General features: G+C 42.4%; 2 protein-coding genes across 2 annotated transcripts; both read right to left on the bottom strand.

Moving 5' to 3' along the window:
- Positions 1-272: 272 nt before the first annotated feature.
- LOC308336068 (transcription factor IIIA-like) lies at positions 273-2,341 on the bottom strand (the record flags this gene model as incomplete). Its single annotated transcript, XM_080793313.1, has 7 exons — positions 273-368; positions 454-507; positions 1,074-1,306; positions 1,398-1,478; positions 1,928-2,001; positions 2,098-2,186; positions 2,291-2,341. The coding sequence occupies 7 exons, from the start codon at positions 2,339-2,341 to the stop codon at positions 273-275; spliced, it is 678 nt and encodes a 225-aa protein (XP_080649439.1).
- Positions 2,342-2,533: 192 nt separating this feature from the next.
- Positions 2,534-3,143, bottom strand: LOC308336067 (transcription factor IIIA-like; the record flags this gene model as incomplete). The annotated part of the gene is made up of 2 exons (XM_080793312.1): positions 3,013-3,143; positions 2,534-2,632 (listed from the first exon to the last, which is right to left on the bottom strand). The coding sequence occupies exons 1-2, from the start codon at positions 3,127-3,129 to the stop codon at positions 2,534-2,536; spliced, it is 216 nt and encodes a 71-aa protein (XP_080649438.1). The 5' UTR covers positions 3,130-3,143.
- Between the last annotated feature and the right edge of the window lie 14,506 nt (positions 3,144-17,649).

Genomic DNA, 17,649 nt, shown 5'->3' with positions numbered 1-17,649 from the left:
ATGGACCGGGGGAGATATTAGACATCGAGGCCATCAGGCTGAGGCTCTGAGCCACTGCTACATACTGTATAATTACATCGTGCTACAGTTGGTTTAACAGGCCCAATGTGCCCATGAGACAATTCAGGTGGAAAAAAAGTGTTGCATTAGTGAAGGGTTTATTTCATAATGTGATTAACAAAAAGGTGCAGCTGAACAGAAAACAAAAAGTATGAATGATTGGTTCCACCCTTGTAGAAACCCCACAGTATGGCTGTGGTGGTTGTGTAGCATCATGGGTCAGTATCCATTAAGTTTGTATTGTGTAGCCTCGTAGCCAATATGCCGACTTCATTACGCCATGGCTGGTTCTTCTTGGGACATAGTTTCTAGAAAGGCAGCAGAAAAGTCCATATACAAGTTGGGAAAATCATGTAATTTTGACAAACGGGTAGGATTGAGGAGCCACAGTACCTCTATCTTTCTCTTCAAAGGATCATGCACCACTCCATGTCGCCACAAACTCTCCTAATAAGAGAAAACCTAAGTCAACCAGCAGTACAGTACAGTAAAGCCGAACAAATCATATAAAGTTGAAATGTCAGGTTTAACAGAAGAAATTATTTAATGACAGCTGATTGGGTCAATCATTCCATTCAACAAAAAAGTCCCATCACCAATATAGTGCACCTTTATATGGACAGCTTAGATTGTCCTCCTCGTCGGTTGTCATGTTTCTGTCAATAAATTCATTCAGCATGTGTGTGTTCAATAATTGCACACATGCAGGACGTTGAGTGATTTAAGAGTGCTTCCAAAAGACAAATAATGGCTGCATGAGTTCATGGAGTATTGGAGACAGAGTTTGACAGAAAGTCAAAAGTAGATTTTCTTTTAAATCAAGACTTGACAGAGACAAAGGATAACCCAAGCTGTCCGTATGGGTGCGATATGCAGTCACATATGACTTCTGTTTCATGAATGGGCTGTCAAATTATGCGTTGTAACTTAGATGTAGATATCATCCAAGTTGCTTGCAGCTATAAGATAATCGTACCATTTTTTTTTAATCCGAGTGTTCAGATGAGTTTTACCTTCATAGTGAAGCTCTTCCCACAACCAGAATAAGCACAACTGAAGGGCTTCTTGCATTCATGATCTCCCAGTATATGACTCTGCAAGTTGAAGCGGCTGGTGAAGATTTTCTCACACCCTTCTTTGGTGCATGTGAACACCCTTTTTTCTCCAGAGTGAACGGTCAGTTGATGCTTATCCAAGAACCAGGCATTGGCGAACAGCTTTTTGCAGTCTGAACACTGCAACTTGACTGAGCACAGAATAGTTATAGGCATTGATGGCATGTCATGATATACATTGATGGCATGTAATAACTGGTGTTAGGTCAGTGTATTCAATACTTGCGTGTTCCCTTCTGTGATTCTGCAACTCTGTCCATGTCTTTCCCTGGAAGTCACAGTCCACCTCTTCACATGCATAACCTAGAATGGAAGCCCAAAAATGTATAGGCATTTACCAAAGGGAATTCTTTTTCTGCATTTGACACCGGAGTGTGCTGCTCTTGAGAGCAGTGACAGGGTTGCAGTTAGGAGTGTATCGTTCAGCACTTTGACACAAAGCCTGGAGGAGCAAAGGATCGAACCAGGGACCTAATGATTCCCGGAGGGCCACTGTGCTCTTACATTAAAATTGCCTAGAGGGTGACAGTGGACGTCACAAACTAACGTCTGGACTTACTAGGCACACCATTGCTCCAATGCGCACCAAATTTGGCAGAAAACACTAAGCAATCTAAGTGCATTATAGCAGTGTGAGAATTTATAGCAGTTATAGCATTATGAGCAGTTACAGTTACAGTGTGAGAATTATGGCCATAATCTAGTCAGATTGCTGTGTAGCAGACTGAGAAAGACTGAGAAAAACCACCAACCTTTGTGTACTTTCTGGTGGCTCCTCAGTTTATACACAGAAGAGAAGGCCTTCAGGCAACCTTTGAAGGTACAACTGTATAGAAGGGTACAAAATCATAGCTAAATGATGAAAGTTACAAAAAACTACATTAACAGTACTTCATTGCATTATTTGTATAGTTCTACTCACACGAATGGCTGAGTCTGATCATGCTCAGCCTTATGGGCAGTCAGTTTGTACTTCTTGTTGAAATACTTCTCACAGCCCAGATGGTCACACTGTTTAAAATGCATGTAGCCACTCAGCAAGTCAGTACAACCATCAAACTGAGGATGCATTCAAGGTAGGTACATGTCCATGTTTCAAACTAAAAATAGTGTACCTCATAGCGCTTTCTCTGGTGCTCATGTACCGAAGCCATGTGTTTCGTCATGGTGGAATGGGTTGCAAAGACCTCCGAGCATGCTTCAGCCAAACACCTACAGACAGCAACAGATGGACAGAGGGGAACGCCAGCATGAATGGAATGAAAATAGCAGTCTCTTAATGACATATTGAAGCCCAATTTATACACTGTAGTCATAGCCTACAACATAAATTGGGCTTTGTGGAAAGGTGTGATTGCTTACTTGTGTGATTTCTCACCACTGTGGCTCAGTTCATGCCTGGTAAGTCGATACTGGGTACAGAAGCTTTTTGGACAATTCTCACAGGAGAATGGTCTCTGAGTTTGAGAAATATTTGACATTTAGGCATACATTCCCATAACATTCTTTGGGACATTAAAACCACACCCAGTTAAATATATATATACTGTGAATATATGTTTTTTGTATTTATAAAATGGTAAAGCTCTATAGAAGTCTCTCCAATCAGGAGAGAGCAACCATTTATCCACTTCAATGATTTAAATTCCTGCATTCTGTATGAGAGTTTTCTCCTGACTGGATGAAATTGGCATCTTGACCAGATAAAATATTAGGGGGCAGGGGGGCCGTTACTGAACATTCTATAGCATGATTACTATGGTAATGTAGCTAGGTAACACATAACCAACTTTAATTAAATAAGCAAAGATCACAGAGGTATACTTCTACTACTTACCAGCCCTGTATGTTTGCAAAGATGAGCATTTAGCTTCCAGGTCTTACTAAATGTTGCTTTGCAATCGGAAAAATTGCAAACATAACTACTTCGACTTGTTGGCAGGCGTTCCCCCATCTATCAGACTTGTGGGTGTGTTGTCACTACAATACTGACAGGAGGGCAGTGGCAGGAGCTCACCTGCATCTGATTTAAGGTAGAGGAAGATACCAATTGAGAAAAAGAAAAGGGGTGTCCTGTCTCTATAAATATAGTGCTCCCTTATTGAAATGGTATGGCAAATATTTCTTAATTACAGCCACAGAATAGTTTTAATAGCAAACTTGATTCTTCAAAATCATTCCTATATTCTGTCCTAGGTTTCTCAATCTTCGTGAGTGTTGTAGGTAGAACAACCACCACCATTAATGTGGCTTATGACTTCCTCAGAAACAGCCACATTCCTGAAGAGAAATTATTTGTAGTCTAGTTAATACTGTGTACTAGTGTAGACCAACTTGATAATATCTGATTCGGAACAGATCCATTGCTTTTGTCCTATTGATCCTGTAATGATTCATACTGGCTTTATCATACAGGCTCCTTGCAGCTCCAATCTGTCTCCAATCTGCTGATCTATTAATAGTGTGTGTGTGTGTGTGTGTGTGTGTGTGTGTGTGTGTGTGTGTGTGTGTGTTGAAGTGGATTTAATTAGACTTACAATCAAAAATGGAAAGGAAGTCGAAGTCCAGATCATGTAAAAGTTCAAAAGTGTTGAGACACAATCACGAGTTTATTTACAAGAGCGCTCCTGGAGATGCACAATACCAAAGTATCATGACAACTCCCCATCACAGGTTTTTCCCTTCTCTTATACACCTCGAGAAGCACGGGAAAGAATAAAAATACATATGTGGGTAAAGCAACAGGACACTCCTTTAACACATGGCCCTATATGGCTAACACATTACATGAACAACCCTTATATGATACTGTCCTGGAATAGGTCCTTGACTGCTGGCTTACTATATGCCCTTACATGGTGTTGCCTTAGTCCACTAGAATAAACACAAATAGGTCCTTGCCTGTTGGCTTACTACATGCCCTTACATGGTGTTTATTCTAGTCTACCAGAATAAACACAAATAGGTCTTTGACTGCTGGTAACAGGTGGAAGGGTATTCTCTCTGTCAACAATTAGCTCACATAGAATGAAATGTCATTTTCCCATTACATTCCCCCCTCTGGCCATTTGTCATGGCCATTCAGTAGTATGACATTTTAAGCAATTAGAGTTTATTTATCTGACAACAAGTCTAGGCGAAAACCTTATTTAATTTTTCATTTATTTTCTTTAAGGAAATTCCTAAACGGCCCCCATGAGAGGTTTACTTAGTTTTTTTTTCTTTTCCTCTCTTTGTTGTCTCTTTTTGAGCGACCACCTTCTGGCCTGAAGTCAGATAATTACAATGTGTTTCTGTGACATAATAACAAATGAAACACTTCAACTCAGTTATCATGAATCTGTTAATTTACACATTTTTCCCTTTCTTTTTAAATAAAATCAACTCACATCTATAAAGAAATATAACCCCACACACCACCCACAAATCCCAAATGAATTTACCCTTATTAAAAAAAACTATCATAAGGTTAGACCATCTTTAGAAATACTTTTAAAACACTTGAGCACCTCTAGAAAGATCGGTCAACATCTCCAGGACTATATATATGTATTTCGTTTTAGGGGTTTAAGACACCTTTAGAATTTTATTTTTGAAAATAACCACATCTAGGAATATATTTTAAAAGTTTAAGACACATCTATATTTAAAAGGGATTGAAAACTGGACACATCTAGGAATACTTTTTAGAAGTTTTAAAACACGTCTATGGTTAAAAGGAATTAGAATCTGGACACATCTAGAAATACTTTTTAGAAGTTTTTTTTTTAAAACACGTCTATGGTTAAAAAGAATTAGAATCTGGACACATCTAGAAATACTTTTTAGAAGTTTTTTAAAAACACGTCTATGGTTAAAAGGAATTAGAATCTGGACACATCTAGAATTCAAATTTGGGATGGTACCACATCTACTAGTCTCTTATAGTTTACACAATATTACTATTGCTGAAAGGTGGTACCCATCTCGGTGTGATTGGTTGAACTACCTCAGGTGTTGGTCCAACAATTCTTGATATTACTGCTCGAATACATGCTGAAATACAGACGAATACTAGCAGTAATACAATCACTGTTACGACAATTAGAATTAATGTGTGTGCCCATGTGTTTTCAATTTTCCCAAACCATCCTTCAAAGAATCCCCAGAACACTCCTCCATGATTTTTGTGCAATTCCTGTACGCCAGTCTGGGTCTCATTATGGAGTCTAGCGATTGCCTGTGAGGGGTCAGATACATAGCTGCAGCATTCTGTGCCAATGACATGACACGCCCCCCCCTTACTAGCCAAAATTACGTCCAATACCATCCTATTTTGTAAAGTTATCGTTTTTATATCATTTACTTCAAGTGCCAAAGCTGACACTGCGGTGTCTGACGCATTCATGTGCTTTTCGAGGACGTTTGACAAGGCGGCAAGTTCGTTCTGTGTATTGTACACTCCGTAGTTGGGGATTATCACACCTAGAACCCTTTGCCACCATGTAAGCGTCCGCTTTTTCCTAGTTTTTCTCATATGCTGAGAATATAAAATTTGGATTTCTGTCCGATTTACTTTTCTAATCATTGGAATCACATGGGCCAGATAACACAAACCTTTGCTATTAAGAGGGAGGTGTGTGTAAGCTTTTGCCCCACACACCGCATAGATCCTTTCCGGTAAATAGGAAGGATGTCTAAGATCTGTTACCATTATAGATTCACTTTCACAAGAACTCCTACCTATAGGTACATTAATTTTGTTATTGTTAATCTGTCCCGTAAAGCAATATTTTACATTTGCTGCCTGTAGAATGGGCATGGTTTTGCATGCAGTTGAAGTCCGGAACGTAATGTTATTTTTCTCACGTTTAGCTGCTTTTTCTGTTGGGTCGAATTCCCATAATACATTATTGTCACCTAGACCTTGCCAATTAAATTTTATCCATTCATTTCTTGACAGTGGGACACTCATCCATAATGGTGCATTTGTACTTGTCGGCAGATGTTGGCATATCCAGCAGTTACTGTAATTCATTTCTACTGCGAAACTCAGCGTCATTGACATAGCCAAGTTAGGATGATGGATGTCCCGCCCGACTCTGTGTAGTACTGACCCTGAGGGGAATTTTCGTTCTGGGAATTGTCGTTCTGGTCCCGGATCCGGATCCTCCCCCCTCTTCCACACCCACACTGCCAGGCACAGCGTGAGGCCGGCTGCCCTCATGATCCAGGAGACCTTGGAAGGATTATTTGCGGATGAGTATATGGGTGTAACTGTTTTTTCCTTCCCATTATACTCACGACGCAGATCCATACTGGTCAGTGTGGGTTAGTGGATAGGTGTCGATTGAATCGTCTACAGTGAGAGGCGTGAGTCCAGGTATCCCTCTCTGCTACTTTCACTGCCGTTGGTGTGGTGAGAAGAACTTGGTATGGGCCCACCCAGCGGGGTTGATACCAATGCTGGCGTCGGAGATCCTTGATCACCACCCAATTGCCTGGCTCCAAATCGTGCAACTGCCCTTCTGTGGGGTCCGGTAGCGCCGCTTTAACCTTTGGATAAATATCCCTTAGGACTTTGTTAAGTGCGAGACAATATTTAATCATCTCATCATCAATATTCATTAACGTCATTTTACTCTGTGGAAAAGGCATGTTAGTCATCCTCATTGGTCTACCCATCAATATTTCATAAGGGGACAGACCAAGTGTCGCATGTGTACGTCCTCTCATGTACATTAAAGCCAGAGGAAGTAACTGTACCCATGTCAGATTTGTTTCAGCCATCAATTTAGTCAACTTATTTTTTAGAGTCTGGTTAGCCCGCTCCACTGGACCAGCTGATCTTGGATGATAAGAACAATGTCTCTTTAAATCAAATTGAAAATTCTGTGCAAGACTTTCGATTACTTTGTTTACAAAATGAGATCCATTATCCGATCCTAATTTACTACACAAACCCCATCTTGGGAAAATATGCTGCAATAGGATATTGGCAACTGTTCTTGCACTTTCGTCACGGCATGGATAACACTCCACCCATCTTGAAAACATGTCCACAATAACTAGAGCATATTTGTAATGCTGACATTGGTTCAATGTGATGAAATCCATCATGAGATATTCAAAAGGCCCATCTGGTTTTGGTTGAGCTGACATGGGTACCACTAGGCCTCGTCCGATATTATGTGTCATGCAAATTACACATTTTGAACAAAACCGGTCAGCGTAGGTTGTAAACCCTGGGGCAAACCAGTATTTGTTTACAAGGTCAGTCATCTTAGTTTTAGATGAGTGATCTTGTCCATGCGAAAGTTTAGCTAAATAGGGGAACACGCTTCTTGGCATGGCAGGGAGGCCAGAAGCGTCCCGCCATATCCCAGTGTCCGCGTCAAACATGCACTTTTTCTTCCATAGTGCTTTTTCTCGTGCATCTGCTCCTGTCTGTAACAAAGACACATCATTATTAGAAAAAGGATCCACTTGAGCTGGGAGTGCTATCATTTGTAACACGGGTGCCACTGGGGATACTGCTGTAGCCTTAGCAACTTTGTCAGCAAATGCATTTCCCCGTGATACAGGGTCTGACCCTTGTGTGTGAGCCTGGCACTTACATACAGCGATTGTTTTAGGTAACATGATGGCTGCTAACAAATTCTTTACCAATACATAGTGTGCAATGGGCTTGCCTGAAGATGTAAGGAATCCTCGGTGCTCCCATATTGCATGGAAATCATGACAGACACTAAAACAATATTTACTGTCTGTGTAAATGGTCACCGTCTTACCTCCGGCAAGAACACATGCCCTAGTTAATGCAAATAATTCTGCTGCCTGACTTGATAAGTGTATGGGTAGTTTCGCACTTTCAATGATTGATGTGTCTGAGCAAACAGCATAGGCGACTAATGGCACCCCAGTGTCTTTGCACCGCTGTGCTGACCCATCCACATACCACAAGATGTCTGAATTTGGTAATTCACTGTCTGTCAGATCTACTCTCGGTTTTGACATGATGTCTACTAATTGTATGCATTCATGCGGGTCTCCGTCTTCATCTGTGGGAAGGAGAGTAGCAGGGTTAAGGACTGTACATCTTTTCAACGTGACATGAGCCATGGTTAATAAAACATTCTGGTAATGTAACAGGCGTGCCGGTGTCAAATGTGCAGTCCGTGCCTGCGAAATTAATGCGTGTACTGCATGTGGGACATGAACAGTCAAAGTATGCATTGCTACTATATCAGCTGTTGCTAACACAGCTGTTGTGGCCGCTTCGACAGCTCTGAGGCATGGGACTAAGCCCCTGGCTACACTATCTAAACGTTTAGAATAATAGCCTACTGGCCGCTGCCTGTCACCATGCATCTGAGTTAAGACTGCAGACATGAAACCATCTCTTTCTGCAACAAACAGATGGAAAGGTTTGTCATAATTAGGCAGACCAAGACATGGGGATTTTGTCAAAGCCTGCTTAAGGATTGTTAAGGCATCTATGGCCTCAGGTGTCCATTCTAGGTGATCTGACATTGCTAACTTTTTTCCACCATAAATCAAGGCAGACAACGGTTCTGTTATTTCTGCAAAGTCTTGAATCCATGGCCGGCAATAACCTGCCACACCTAAAAGGGACATCAGCTGCTGTTTATTTGTGGCTTGTGGAATAGCTAAAATAGCACTTACCCTCTCTGGCCCTAAACTGCGTCCATCTGGTGTAATAATGTGACCTAGGTATCTGACCTCCTGCCTTACCAACTGAAGTTTATCTTTGCTAACTCGGTGTCCGTTCTCAGCAAGGAACTGTAACAAGGCAACAGTGTCTTGCTCACATGCTTCTTTTGAATCACTACATAAGAGCAGGTCATCCACGTACCCTATTAGAATGCTTCCCTTAGGGGGCACGAAAGCCTCAAGATTAGTTGACATTGCTGCTGAAAATAGTGTTGGACTTGCTGAATATCCTTGTGGCATCACAGTCCACGTCCATTTTTTACCCTTAAAAGTAAATGCAAACCAGAATTGACTATCTGGATGAACTTTTAAACTAAAATAAGCATTGGCTAAGTCGCACACAGTGAAATAACATGCTGTAGCTGGGACCTGTGACATTATAGTCACCACATTTGGAACCACTGGGGCAGGTGCGTACACTGCCTCATTAATTATACGTAAATCTTGTACGAATCTCCATGCTCCAGTTGGTTTCCGGATCGGCAGAATTGGACTGTTTACTGGGGAATCTGGACACTCTACTATCGCCCCCCTCGCCACTAATGAAGCATGCACCTCCGCTATGCCCTCTTCGGCGTCTTTAGGTAAAGGGTACTGTGCCTTGTAGGGCCTATATGTTGATTTAGGGAAAACAACAACAGGCTTAGCGTTCTTGATACACCCAATATCATACTTATCTTTTGCCCACAGAATGTCTGGCACCTGTGCAAGTAATGAAGATATCTGCTCTAGGCCATTTTCTAACACCAGTAATGTACCTAACTGCTGCTGTGAATCAGTACCAGTTGATGTTCTAGTTAACATGCAGTCGATATTTATCGGAGTACAGTATGTCTCCATGCTGGGTGAAAACAATGTCCCTGTGGTAACCTCCTGCCAATCTTGAGCTTCAAACACTGATTGTATCCATGGGCCCATTTCACTCCACTGTCCTCTAGTTTTCCCTAGGGGCATGTATGCAACTTTCCCTGTATGATACACCATCTGCGTCTCAGTTAAGTCTAGGCCTATAGCACTAAACTGGCTGTTTGTGTATACATCTCCTAAATGTATGTCATCTTGATTCTTGCCATTGAACCAGAAATTCTCATAGGTTAGATCTCTTGTGAATGGTGATAAATGTGCAATGCAACTCAATAGTGCAGGCCTGGTGAAACCTTTAGGTATCATATGGTGTAACTTGTTAGACAAATTTTCGTCAGAAAGGTCCCAACTATAATGGTAATCAGTGGGCTTACCCTTTGTGACGGATAAATTGTAAAGTCCCAGGGCTGGGCATGACAACAGTACGCCATCACTGGAACACTCCAATTTAACACCGAACCTACAGAGAAGATCACGTCCCATCAAGTTAACAGGGCATACAACAGATGACAAAAATTTATGCTCTATCGTAATATCACCATGCTTTACTAATAATGGGTTTGTTACTGCTTCTATACATGGCTCACCAGAGGCACCTATCGTAGTCATTGATTTACTGGAAAGGGATGCGTTAGGCATCTCTTCCCTTCTTATTACTGACACACTGGCACCAGTGTCAACAAGAAAAGTAATACACTCACCATTCACAAGAAGATTCAGGACTGGCGCCTCATCTGGGGTAACTGACAGCTGCATGTATTGACTAACCTTTGTTTCTGCCTGCTCCCTAGTTCCCCCTCCAGCCCCCTCATCCTCATCCTATAGGTGGTTTGGATTGGTGACTGTCACATTGTCACCTGGCCCATGTTGCCACTGACCGCGGCCTCCTTGGGCCCCGGGATTGTCTCTGCTCCCGTTGTCACCTCTCTCCTGTCTGCCCCAGTTGTCCCCCTGCTGTCTGTCTCTGTCACTCCTCCTTGTGTTCTCATTGCCATTCGAGCTGTGCCACCCAATCTGTCTTTGTTGGGCCTGCTTGTCACCGTCTGTGTAACGAGACTCATTGCTTCTCTCATTCCAGGATGGTTCCCCCCTCTGTGAGGAGCTGTCAAACTTTTCTGATAGACGCAACCATGCCTTCTTAGCCACAGGGCACTCCTGCTCCATATGGTCATCCTCAGCACAATAGTAGCAAAAAGTGTTCGTGGCCCGCCAGCTCCTTGGCTTCTCTCCTTTTGGGCCTCCTCCTCTTGATCCTCCTCTTCCTTGAACCCAGTTTCGGCTCCTGTCAGTCTTTTTCTGAGTTTGTCGTCCCCCCTGTGGTGCATACACCATCAGCTGTGCCGGCTCCAATTTCTTCTTCCTCCCTTCATCTTGTGGTAATGCATACCGCTCTGCATGCTGGGCGTGAGTCCATACCTCACCCAGCGGGCTGGTCTCCCAACCGATACAAGATATCATCACGCGATTATGGATTGAAGGGAGTAAGCCATTTACCAGTGCAGTCTTTAGTAAGTCATTGTAAGACTCATTATCTTGCGGCACTCCGCAGCACTTCTGGAAACAATCCTCCATCCGATTCCTGTAAGTGTCACAAGACTCATCCAACAGCTGCTTTGTATTGTGAATTTTCGGCCAATCGGTACGCACCGGAAAAGCTGCTCTCACTCTGCTGAAAAGGCCACCTTGGTTCTGTAACTGTCCAGTGACAATGTCACCACGTTCCCCGTTCACATCAAAATTTCCCCGGAGACGCTGCCATTTCAAACCAAAGTTCTTGCGAAATATTGAGTCCATTTCTTTTGCTGATGGCTCATACATGTCAATCAAATCCAAGATTGCCGTGCACCATTGTTCTACATCAACCCTGGGGTTCGGCAAGTCGCGGACCAAATCCTTGAATTCATCTGGCGTCCAGTTTCGTTGAACCTGTACTAATTCAGAATAAGCTGCTATTTCTGCTGCGTCCGCATTTGCCCCTGGCCGTGCATGGGGATTCGGATAGGGGATAAGGGGCAGTTGCAGGTTCTTCGTATCGCTCCGAAGTGTCATTTTATTGTCTTTCTGCAGGGTGAGACCTTCCACCTTCTTCTCAAGCTCAAGTGTCATTTTATTGTCTTTCTGCAGGGTGAGACCTTCCACCTTCTTTTCAAGCTCTATCACCTCCTGTCGTAGTCTGCCCATCTGTTCCCCCTTCTCGAAGATGTCAGCACCCGAGAGGCCTCCTGCTCCATTCTCCCCCACACCAGAATGACCTCCTGTTGCTTCCCCGACCCCTTCTCCTATTTCGAGCGGAGGGTCAGTTCCGTTCGCTGCGTTGTCTGCTAACAAGCCAGCTTCGGCATACAAGTCTCTTGCTGGGTTAGGGGGAGGTTGCGGTCCCAACACAGGAAGAGCTGGGGGTTGTCCTACTTGCAGTTGAAGTGGGGGCACGCCAGGAATTTGCAGGTTGGCTTGTGGCAGGATAGCAGGTGGGCCGACGTCCTGCTGGGCTGGCCCAGCACAGGCATAAGGGGGAGGCTGAAGGGTGTCCTGCATATTCTTTTTTAATCTCTTTCGTCTACTCTCTTCCTCACTCTCCCCTTTATACAATAACTTTTTAGTCTGCTTATTCTCTCTACACTCCGCTTCTCTCTCCCATTTTCGAAATTTGTCCCAATCTATGAATTCCTTCTTTTTCCCTGTTGCCCTATCATACTGTTCTAAAAAATCCCTACACTCCCTTAATTTGGAGGTACTCAAAGTCCCCATTAAAGGAAACTTTTCTTTACTTAACCTGTGCCATAATAGAGTCTGTTCCAGTATCCCTACTCCCCATTTAGCCACCATAAATTCTGCCGGGCCTGAAAGTGTCTGAGGCACGGAGCTTCCATCTTGTTGATTGCCCATGTCTCGTAGACTCAGGGAGAAACAAAAGAGAAAAGAAAAAGAAATTAGAACAAAGTCTCAATCAAGAAAAATAAATTACAACAGAGTCTCAATCAACCACTCCTTAATATCAACTTATTTCTCTACACAAGATAAAAGAAAGGGAAATCAAAACAGAGTCAACCACTAACTTATTTCTCCTCTTTTCCACACCTTGTTATATGCGGAATCACAGATTATCTGCAGCCCTAGAGACTTGCAATACTAAACACAGATTTGTTTGTTCAGCCGTAGCTTTCTACAAGATGACCTCGTTCATTCCATGCATATCATCTCAGACACACGTCATCTTTTACAAATCCTATAGTTCAGTTTTGTTTCTTACACGTATAACACACTTCCCAATCTATTATATATAATATATACCTATGCCCCCCTTTTTTTTTTTTTTTTTTTTTTCCTCAGTACATAGGTACATACATATACAGACTTTAGGATATCTTTATGAAGCCAATAATACTCCGTTCCTGAATAAACATACGTATCAGTGTAAACACCAAGACTACAATGAAATTGAATAAAAAATAAAAATATTCGTATTCAGGATGGAGTCAACCAAAAAAAAATAAAAAATAAAAATTCGTACTCAGAGTGGGTTTCTTAATTCCACCTGGCCTTCAGCCACGACATGTATCACAATACTGATATAGGAAATGTCACCTTTTAGTATGGACTATTACTACCACACGGCCTTAAGCCAGACATGTGTACCAAATAAATTGATATCGGAAATGTCACCATTTAGTATGGACTATTAATACCATACGGCCTTAAGCCAGACATGTGTACCAAATAAATTGATATCGGAAATGTCACCTAAAACTACGGATTGCAATCTCAACACTTTCTTACCTTAAAAGTCGTGGTCTCTGTCCATCCCGCACCCTCCAAGTCCACGGAACGGCACGTCACTGTACTTTTTACTAAGCGCGTATTTGCCTGCTGCAGTTTAATTCAATGAAAAAAAAGGTGTGCGGTCGGACAGACTAACACGTCCCTAGTCACAGCGCCATATTGAAGTGGATTTAATTAGACTTACAATCAAAAATGGAAAGGAAGTCGAAGTCCAGATCATGTAAAAGTTCAAAAGTGTTGAGACACAATCACGAGTTTATTTACAAGAGCGCTCCTGGAGATGCACAATACCAAAGTATCATGACAACTCCCCATCACAGGTTTTTCCCTTCTCTTATACACCTCGAGAAGCACGGGAAAGAATAAAAATACATATGTGGGTAAAGCAACAGGACACTCCTTTAACACATGGCCCTATATGGCTAACACATTACATGAACAACCCTTATATGATACTGTCCTGGAATAGGTCCTTGACTGCTGGCTTACTATATGCCCTTACATGGTGTTGCCTTAGTCCACTAGAATAAACACAAATAGGTCCTTGCCTGTTGGCTTACTACATGCCCTTACATGGTGTTTATTCTAGTCTACCAGAATAAACACAAATAGGTCTTTGACTGCTGGTAACAGGTGGAAGGGTATTCTCTCTGTCAACAATTAGCTCACATAGAATGAAATGTCATTTTCCCATTACAGTGTGTGTGTGTGTGTGTGTGTGTGTGCGTGTGTGTGTGTGTGTGTGTGTGTGTGTGTGTGTGTGTGTGTGTGTACTTGAGAGAAAGAGGCGACTGTCTGTCTACAGTAATTCAACATGGAGAGCATTTATAGCTCTAATCGTTATCTTATCAACCTTCCAGTATTGTTTTCAGATAGGTATGATTTATTATTGTAATTTATTGTCTGTCGATTAGTCTTCAGAGAGACACTTTTTAACCCACAAACCTTAAACCTCTCTGACTGGTAGGCTTACTTTTTAACCCAGAAATCTTAGACTGAATCCACATCTCGGACTGGTATAGACTTATGTGAATAATAAATCCAAATGAAAGCATTATAAAGCCGCACTGCAATGTAACTTTCCTGCTCCATCCCAGATTTCAACCCTGCATTGGCCTCTTATGCAAGTGCTGACATTTTTACCACTGAGCTAATAGGGCCTATACATGCTTGCTCAATGTAGACATTTTATTTTGACCTTCAGGTCAAAATCCGTGTCAAGCCAGAAATGGGATTGTGTCAAAGGTTCTGTCAAACCAGACACGGGATCTAAATGCCTCAATAGAAGAGTGGGGAGACCAAATACATCCACCCAATTGTTATTGTGTGGTCGCAGCAAGCGACACCACTGTGGGTAAAGTTTGGGTGGACAAGGTTTGCCACCAAACTAGTAACTAGAAACACAGTAGATTTACATTCCAGGAACGTGCAATTTTGTGTGGCATGGTTCTGGCTGAACTAGGAACCTCATGAGGTTCCTAGTTCGATCCCCGGCTCCCTCAGAGTTCGGTGTCGAAGTGTCCTTGAGCAAGACACTGAACACCTAATTTCTCCTGATGTGCAGGTTGGTGCACTGCATGGTAAGCCTCTTCTTCCACCCCATTAATTTACTCTACTAGAATTGCAGCATTTGACAGCTTTCGTTTATTCTTACTTTTCAGATATTCAGTATTATATTTCAGTATATTTTGGTGCTAAAATGTTAAACATGTCCATCTCCAAAACTCCCACCCCCATGCACGCACACACCCCATACTCCATCGCCACACCACCTCCCACAACACATGACATACACCCCCTCTGTCATACTTTGAATGTTGTGAGCCTGTAGATCTGCTATTTTGGTAAAAGCTTGACAATCTTTGGAAAACGTGAATACTATTCACTTATTTGATATATTTTCTAGTTTTGTATTAACATACACATATGCTGAAGAAGGCATTTGTCAAACAGTAAAATAAAGTATTCGTTTCTGTTCAAGTATTAACATACTCGACCATGCAGATTGGACAAAATGGTTACATAGACAAAAATGTTACATAATACAGTCACTGCATGGAACTAACTACTTTTATGATAATAAAAAAATTAACGATAATAACAAGTAAAACATTCAATGCCTTTACACAAACAAAAAGAGAGAGAAATATGCAGGTAGAATTGGGGGATTCAATAGCAAAAAGGGCCACTGACAATCCAACAACACTATCTACCTATCTAAACATGATAGATTACCCTCTGCGCCCCATGCCATGATCTCATGTGAAACCTTTGACTGACTTGTGTGAATGAGTGCTATTGAGAACCTAAAGGGCGTTACCTCAGTGCCCTCCCACGCTTTAGATGACCAGAGCTGGGTCAGTGGCCATGGTTATCAGTCTCATCCCCTCCCCATCCGGTCGGTCCCCTGGAGCCAAGGACTGGATCAATAGCGGATGACCGTGTATCAATATCGATAAAATAGAACGGTATATAAATTGTGTGTGTGTGTGTGTGTGTGTGTGTGTGTGTGTGTGTGTGTGTGTGTGTGTGTGTGTGTGTGTGTGTGTGTGTGTGTGTGTGTGTGTGTGTGTGTGTGTGTGTATAAGTATGTGTGTACTGTGTAGACAGACAGACAGACAGACAGACAGACAGACAGACATATTTTACACATACACATTTTACATACATACATACAGTACATATACACAGATATATGGGTCCCCATTGATACCAGCACACTCCACCTATCACCCACATAGATAGACTGTGTTTGGCCTGGGATGGGATTTCCTTGTGCCTTTGTCAAAGCCTATCCCATACACACATACACTTATCATGTGGAAATGTGTGATCACACCCACTCTTGCATCACAGTCGCAAATATTACTCTTTTTGACCATTCTGACTTTAAATGTCAGAGAGGAAATTGTTGTATGAATGAAAGAGATATAGGCTACAATACAGAGCATCACAGAGGGAGGGGGGAGTGTAAAATAGTGGTTCCCAGCCTGGGCCGTGGCTCAGCGATCCAGGCACCTTGGCTGGTAATCCAGTCTGGCAGTGTGCCGCGGGTTCGACTCCTGATCTAGACAGCATTTACTGCATGTCTTGATTGTCTTCCCCCCATCTCTCTCCCCATTTCCTGTCAGCCTACTGTCTGTCCCTCCATAAAGAAATAAAAAGGTGAAAGCCACAATTTTTTAATAGTGGTTCCCATTCAAGTGGGGTTCAGAGACCTAGACCCTAGGTGTCCCTGGAGGGGTACCAGGGTGTCCGCACCAAAACAAGTTAAATATTCTTCAGCTATTTGAAAATAGCAATAGCATACCATTTTCAGATGGGGGTCTGTGTCAAACTGGCAAAACTTAAAATACTTTTGGGGTCCTTGATATGAAAACGTTTGAGAACCACGTGGTGTTATGAAAACATGGTTTTGAGTTGCCAAATAATGTGTGACAAGTGTGTGGCAAGACATTTTCCTGTCTGCCTGTCACAAAATTAAACATTGTCATGCAACTCATTTGAATTAGGGGTGTACATTTTCTGTGCGAGGTTAATGTGTAACACGCATGGTCGATATGGCTGCTCTGGGCTGCTAGGTGAGCTGACAGACTCAATCTGTGTGTGTCAAACATGTGTGATTAAGGAGAACATAGTACTCCACATGCTCTGTCCCCCTGTTGCCTTTTCTCTTACCTGCATGCATGCTTGCTTTCTCTCTCTCTCTCTCTACTGTTTACTTTTTCCTCCTTCAATCAGTAACTTCCATGAGTCAGCTACACACGAAGGGCCTATCTGTGAAAACACGCGCATGCGCCCAGGCTCTTTCTCTCTCGCACGCACGCACGCACGCACGCACGCACGCACACACACACACACACACACACACACACACACACACACACACACACACACACACACAGTTATGTTAACATGACACGAGTCAACAGATGTTAAAAAGGTTTAGCAAAATAGGCGAAACATAAAATAACCTCATATCTCTACTCACATTATATTACGAGATATACTAGAGAATGATGAATTAATTAGCCATGACTAAAAGCAAAGGTTGTAGGAATGTGGACAAATAGACAACTAACTCCCAGTACTGCTTATCTAAAAGCAACCACTACAA

Source organism: Protomyctophum bolini (assembly GCF_963924005.1).
Source record: "Protomyctophum bolini genome assembly, chromosome: 21".
Taxonomy (NCBI): domain Eukaryota; kingdom Metazoa; phylum Chordata; class Actinopteri; order Myctophiformes; family Myctophidae; genus Protomyctophum; species Protomyctophum bolini.
The sequence above is the reverse complement of the archived record's forward strand: the minus strand, read 5'-3'. Positions and strand labels throughout refer to the sequence as shown.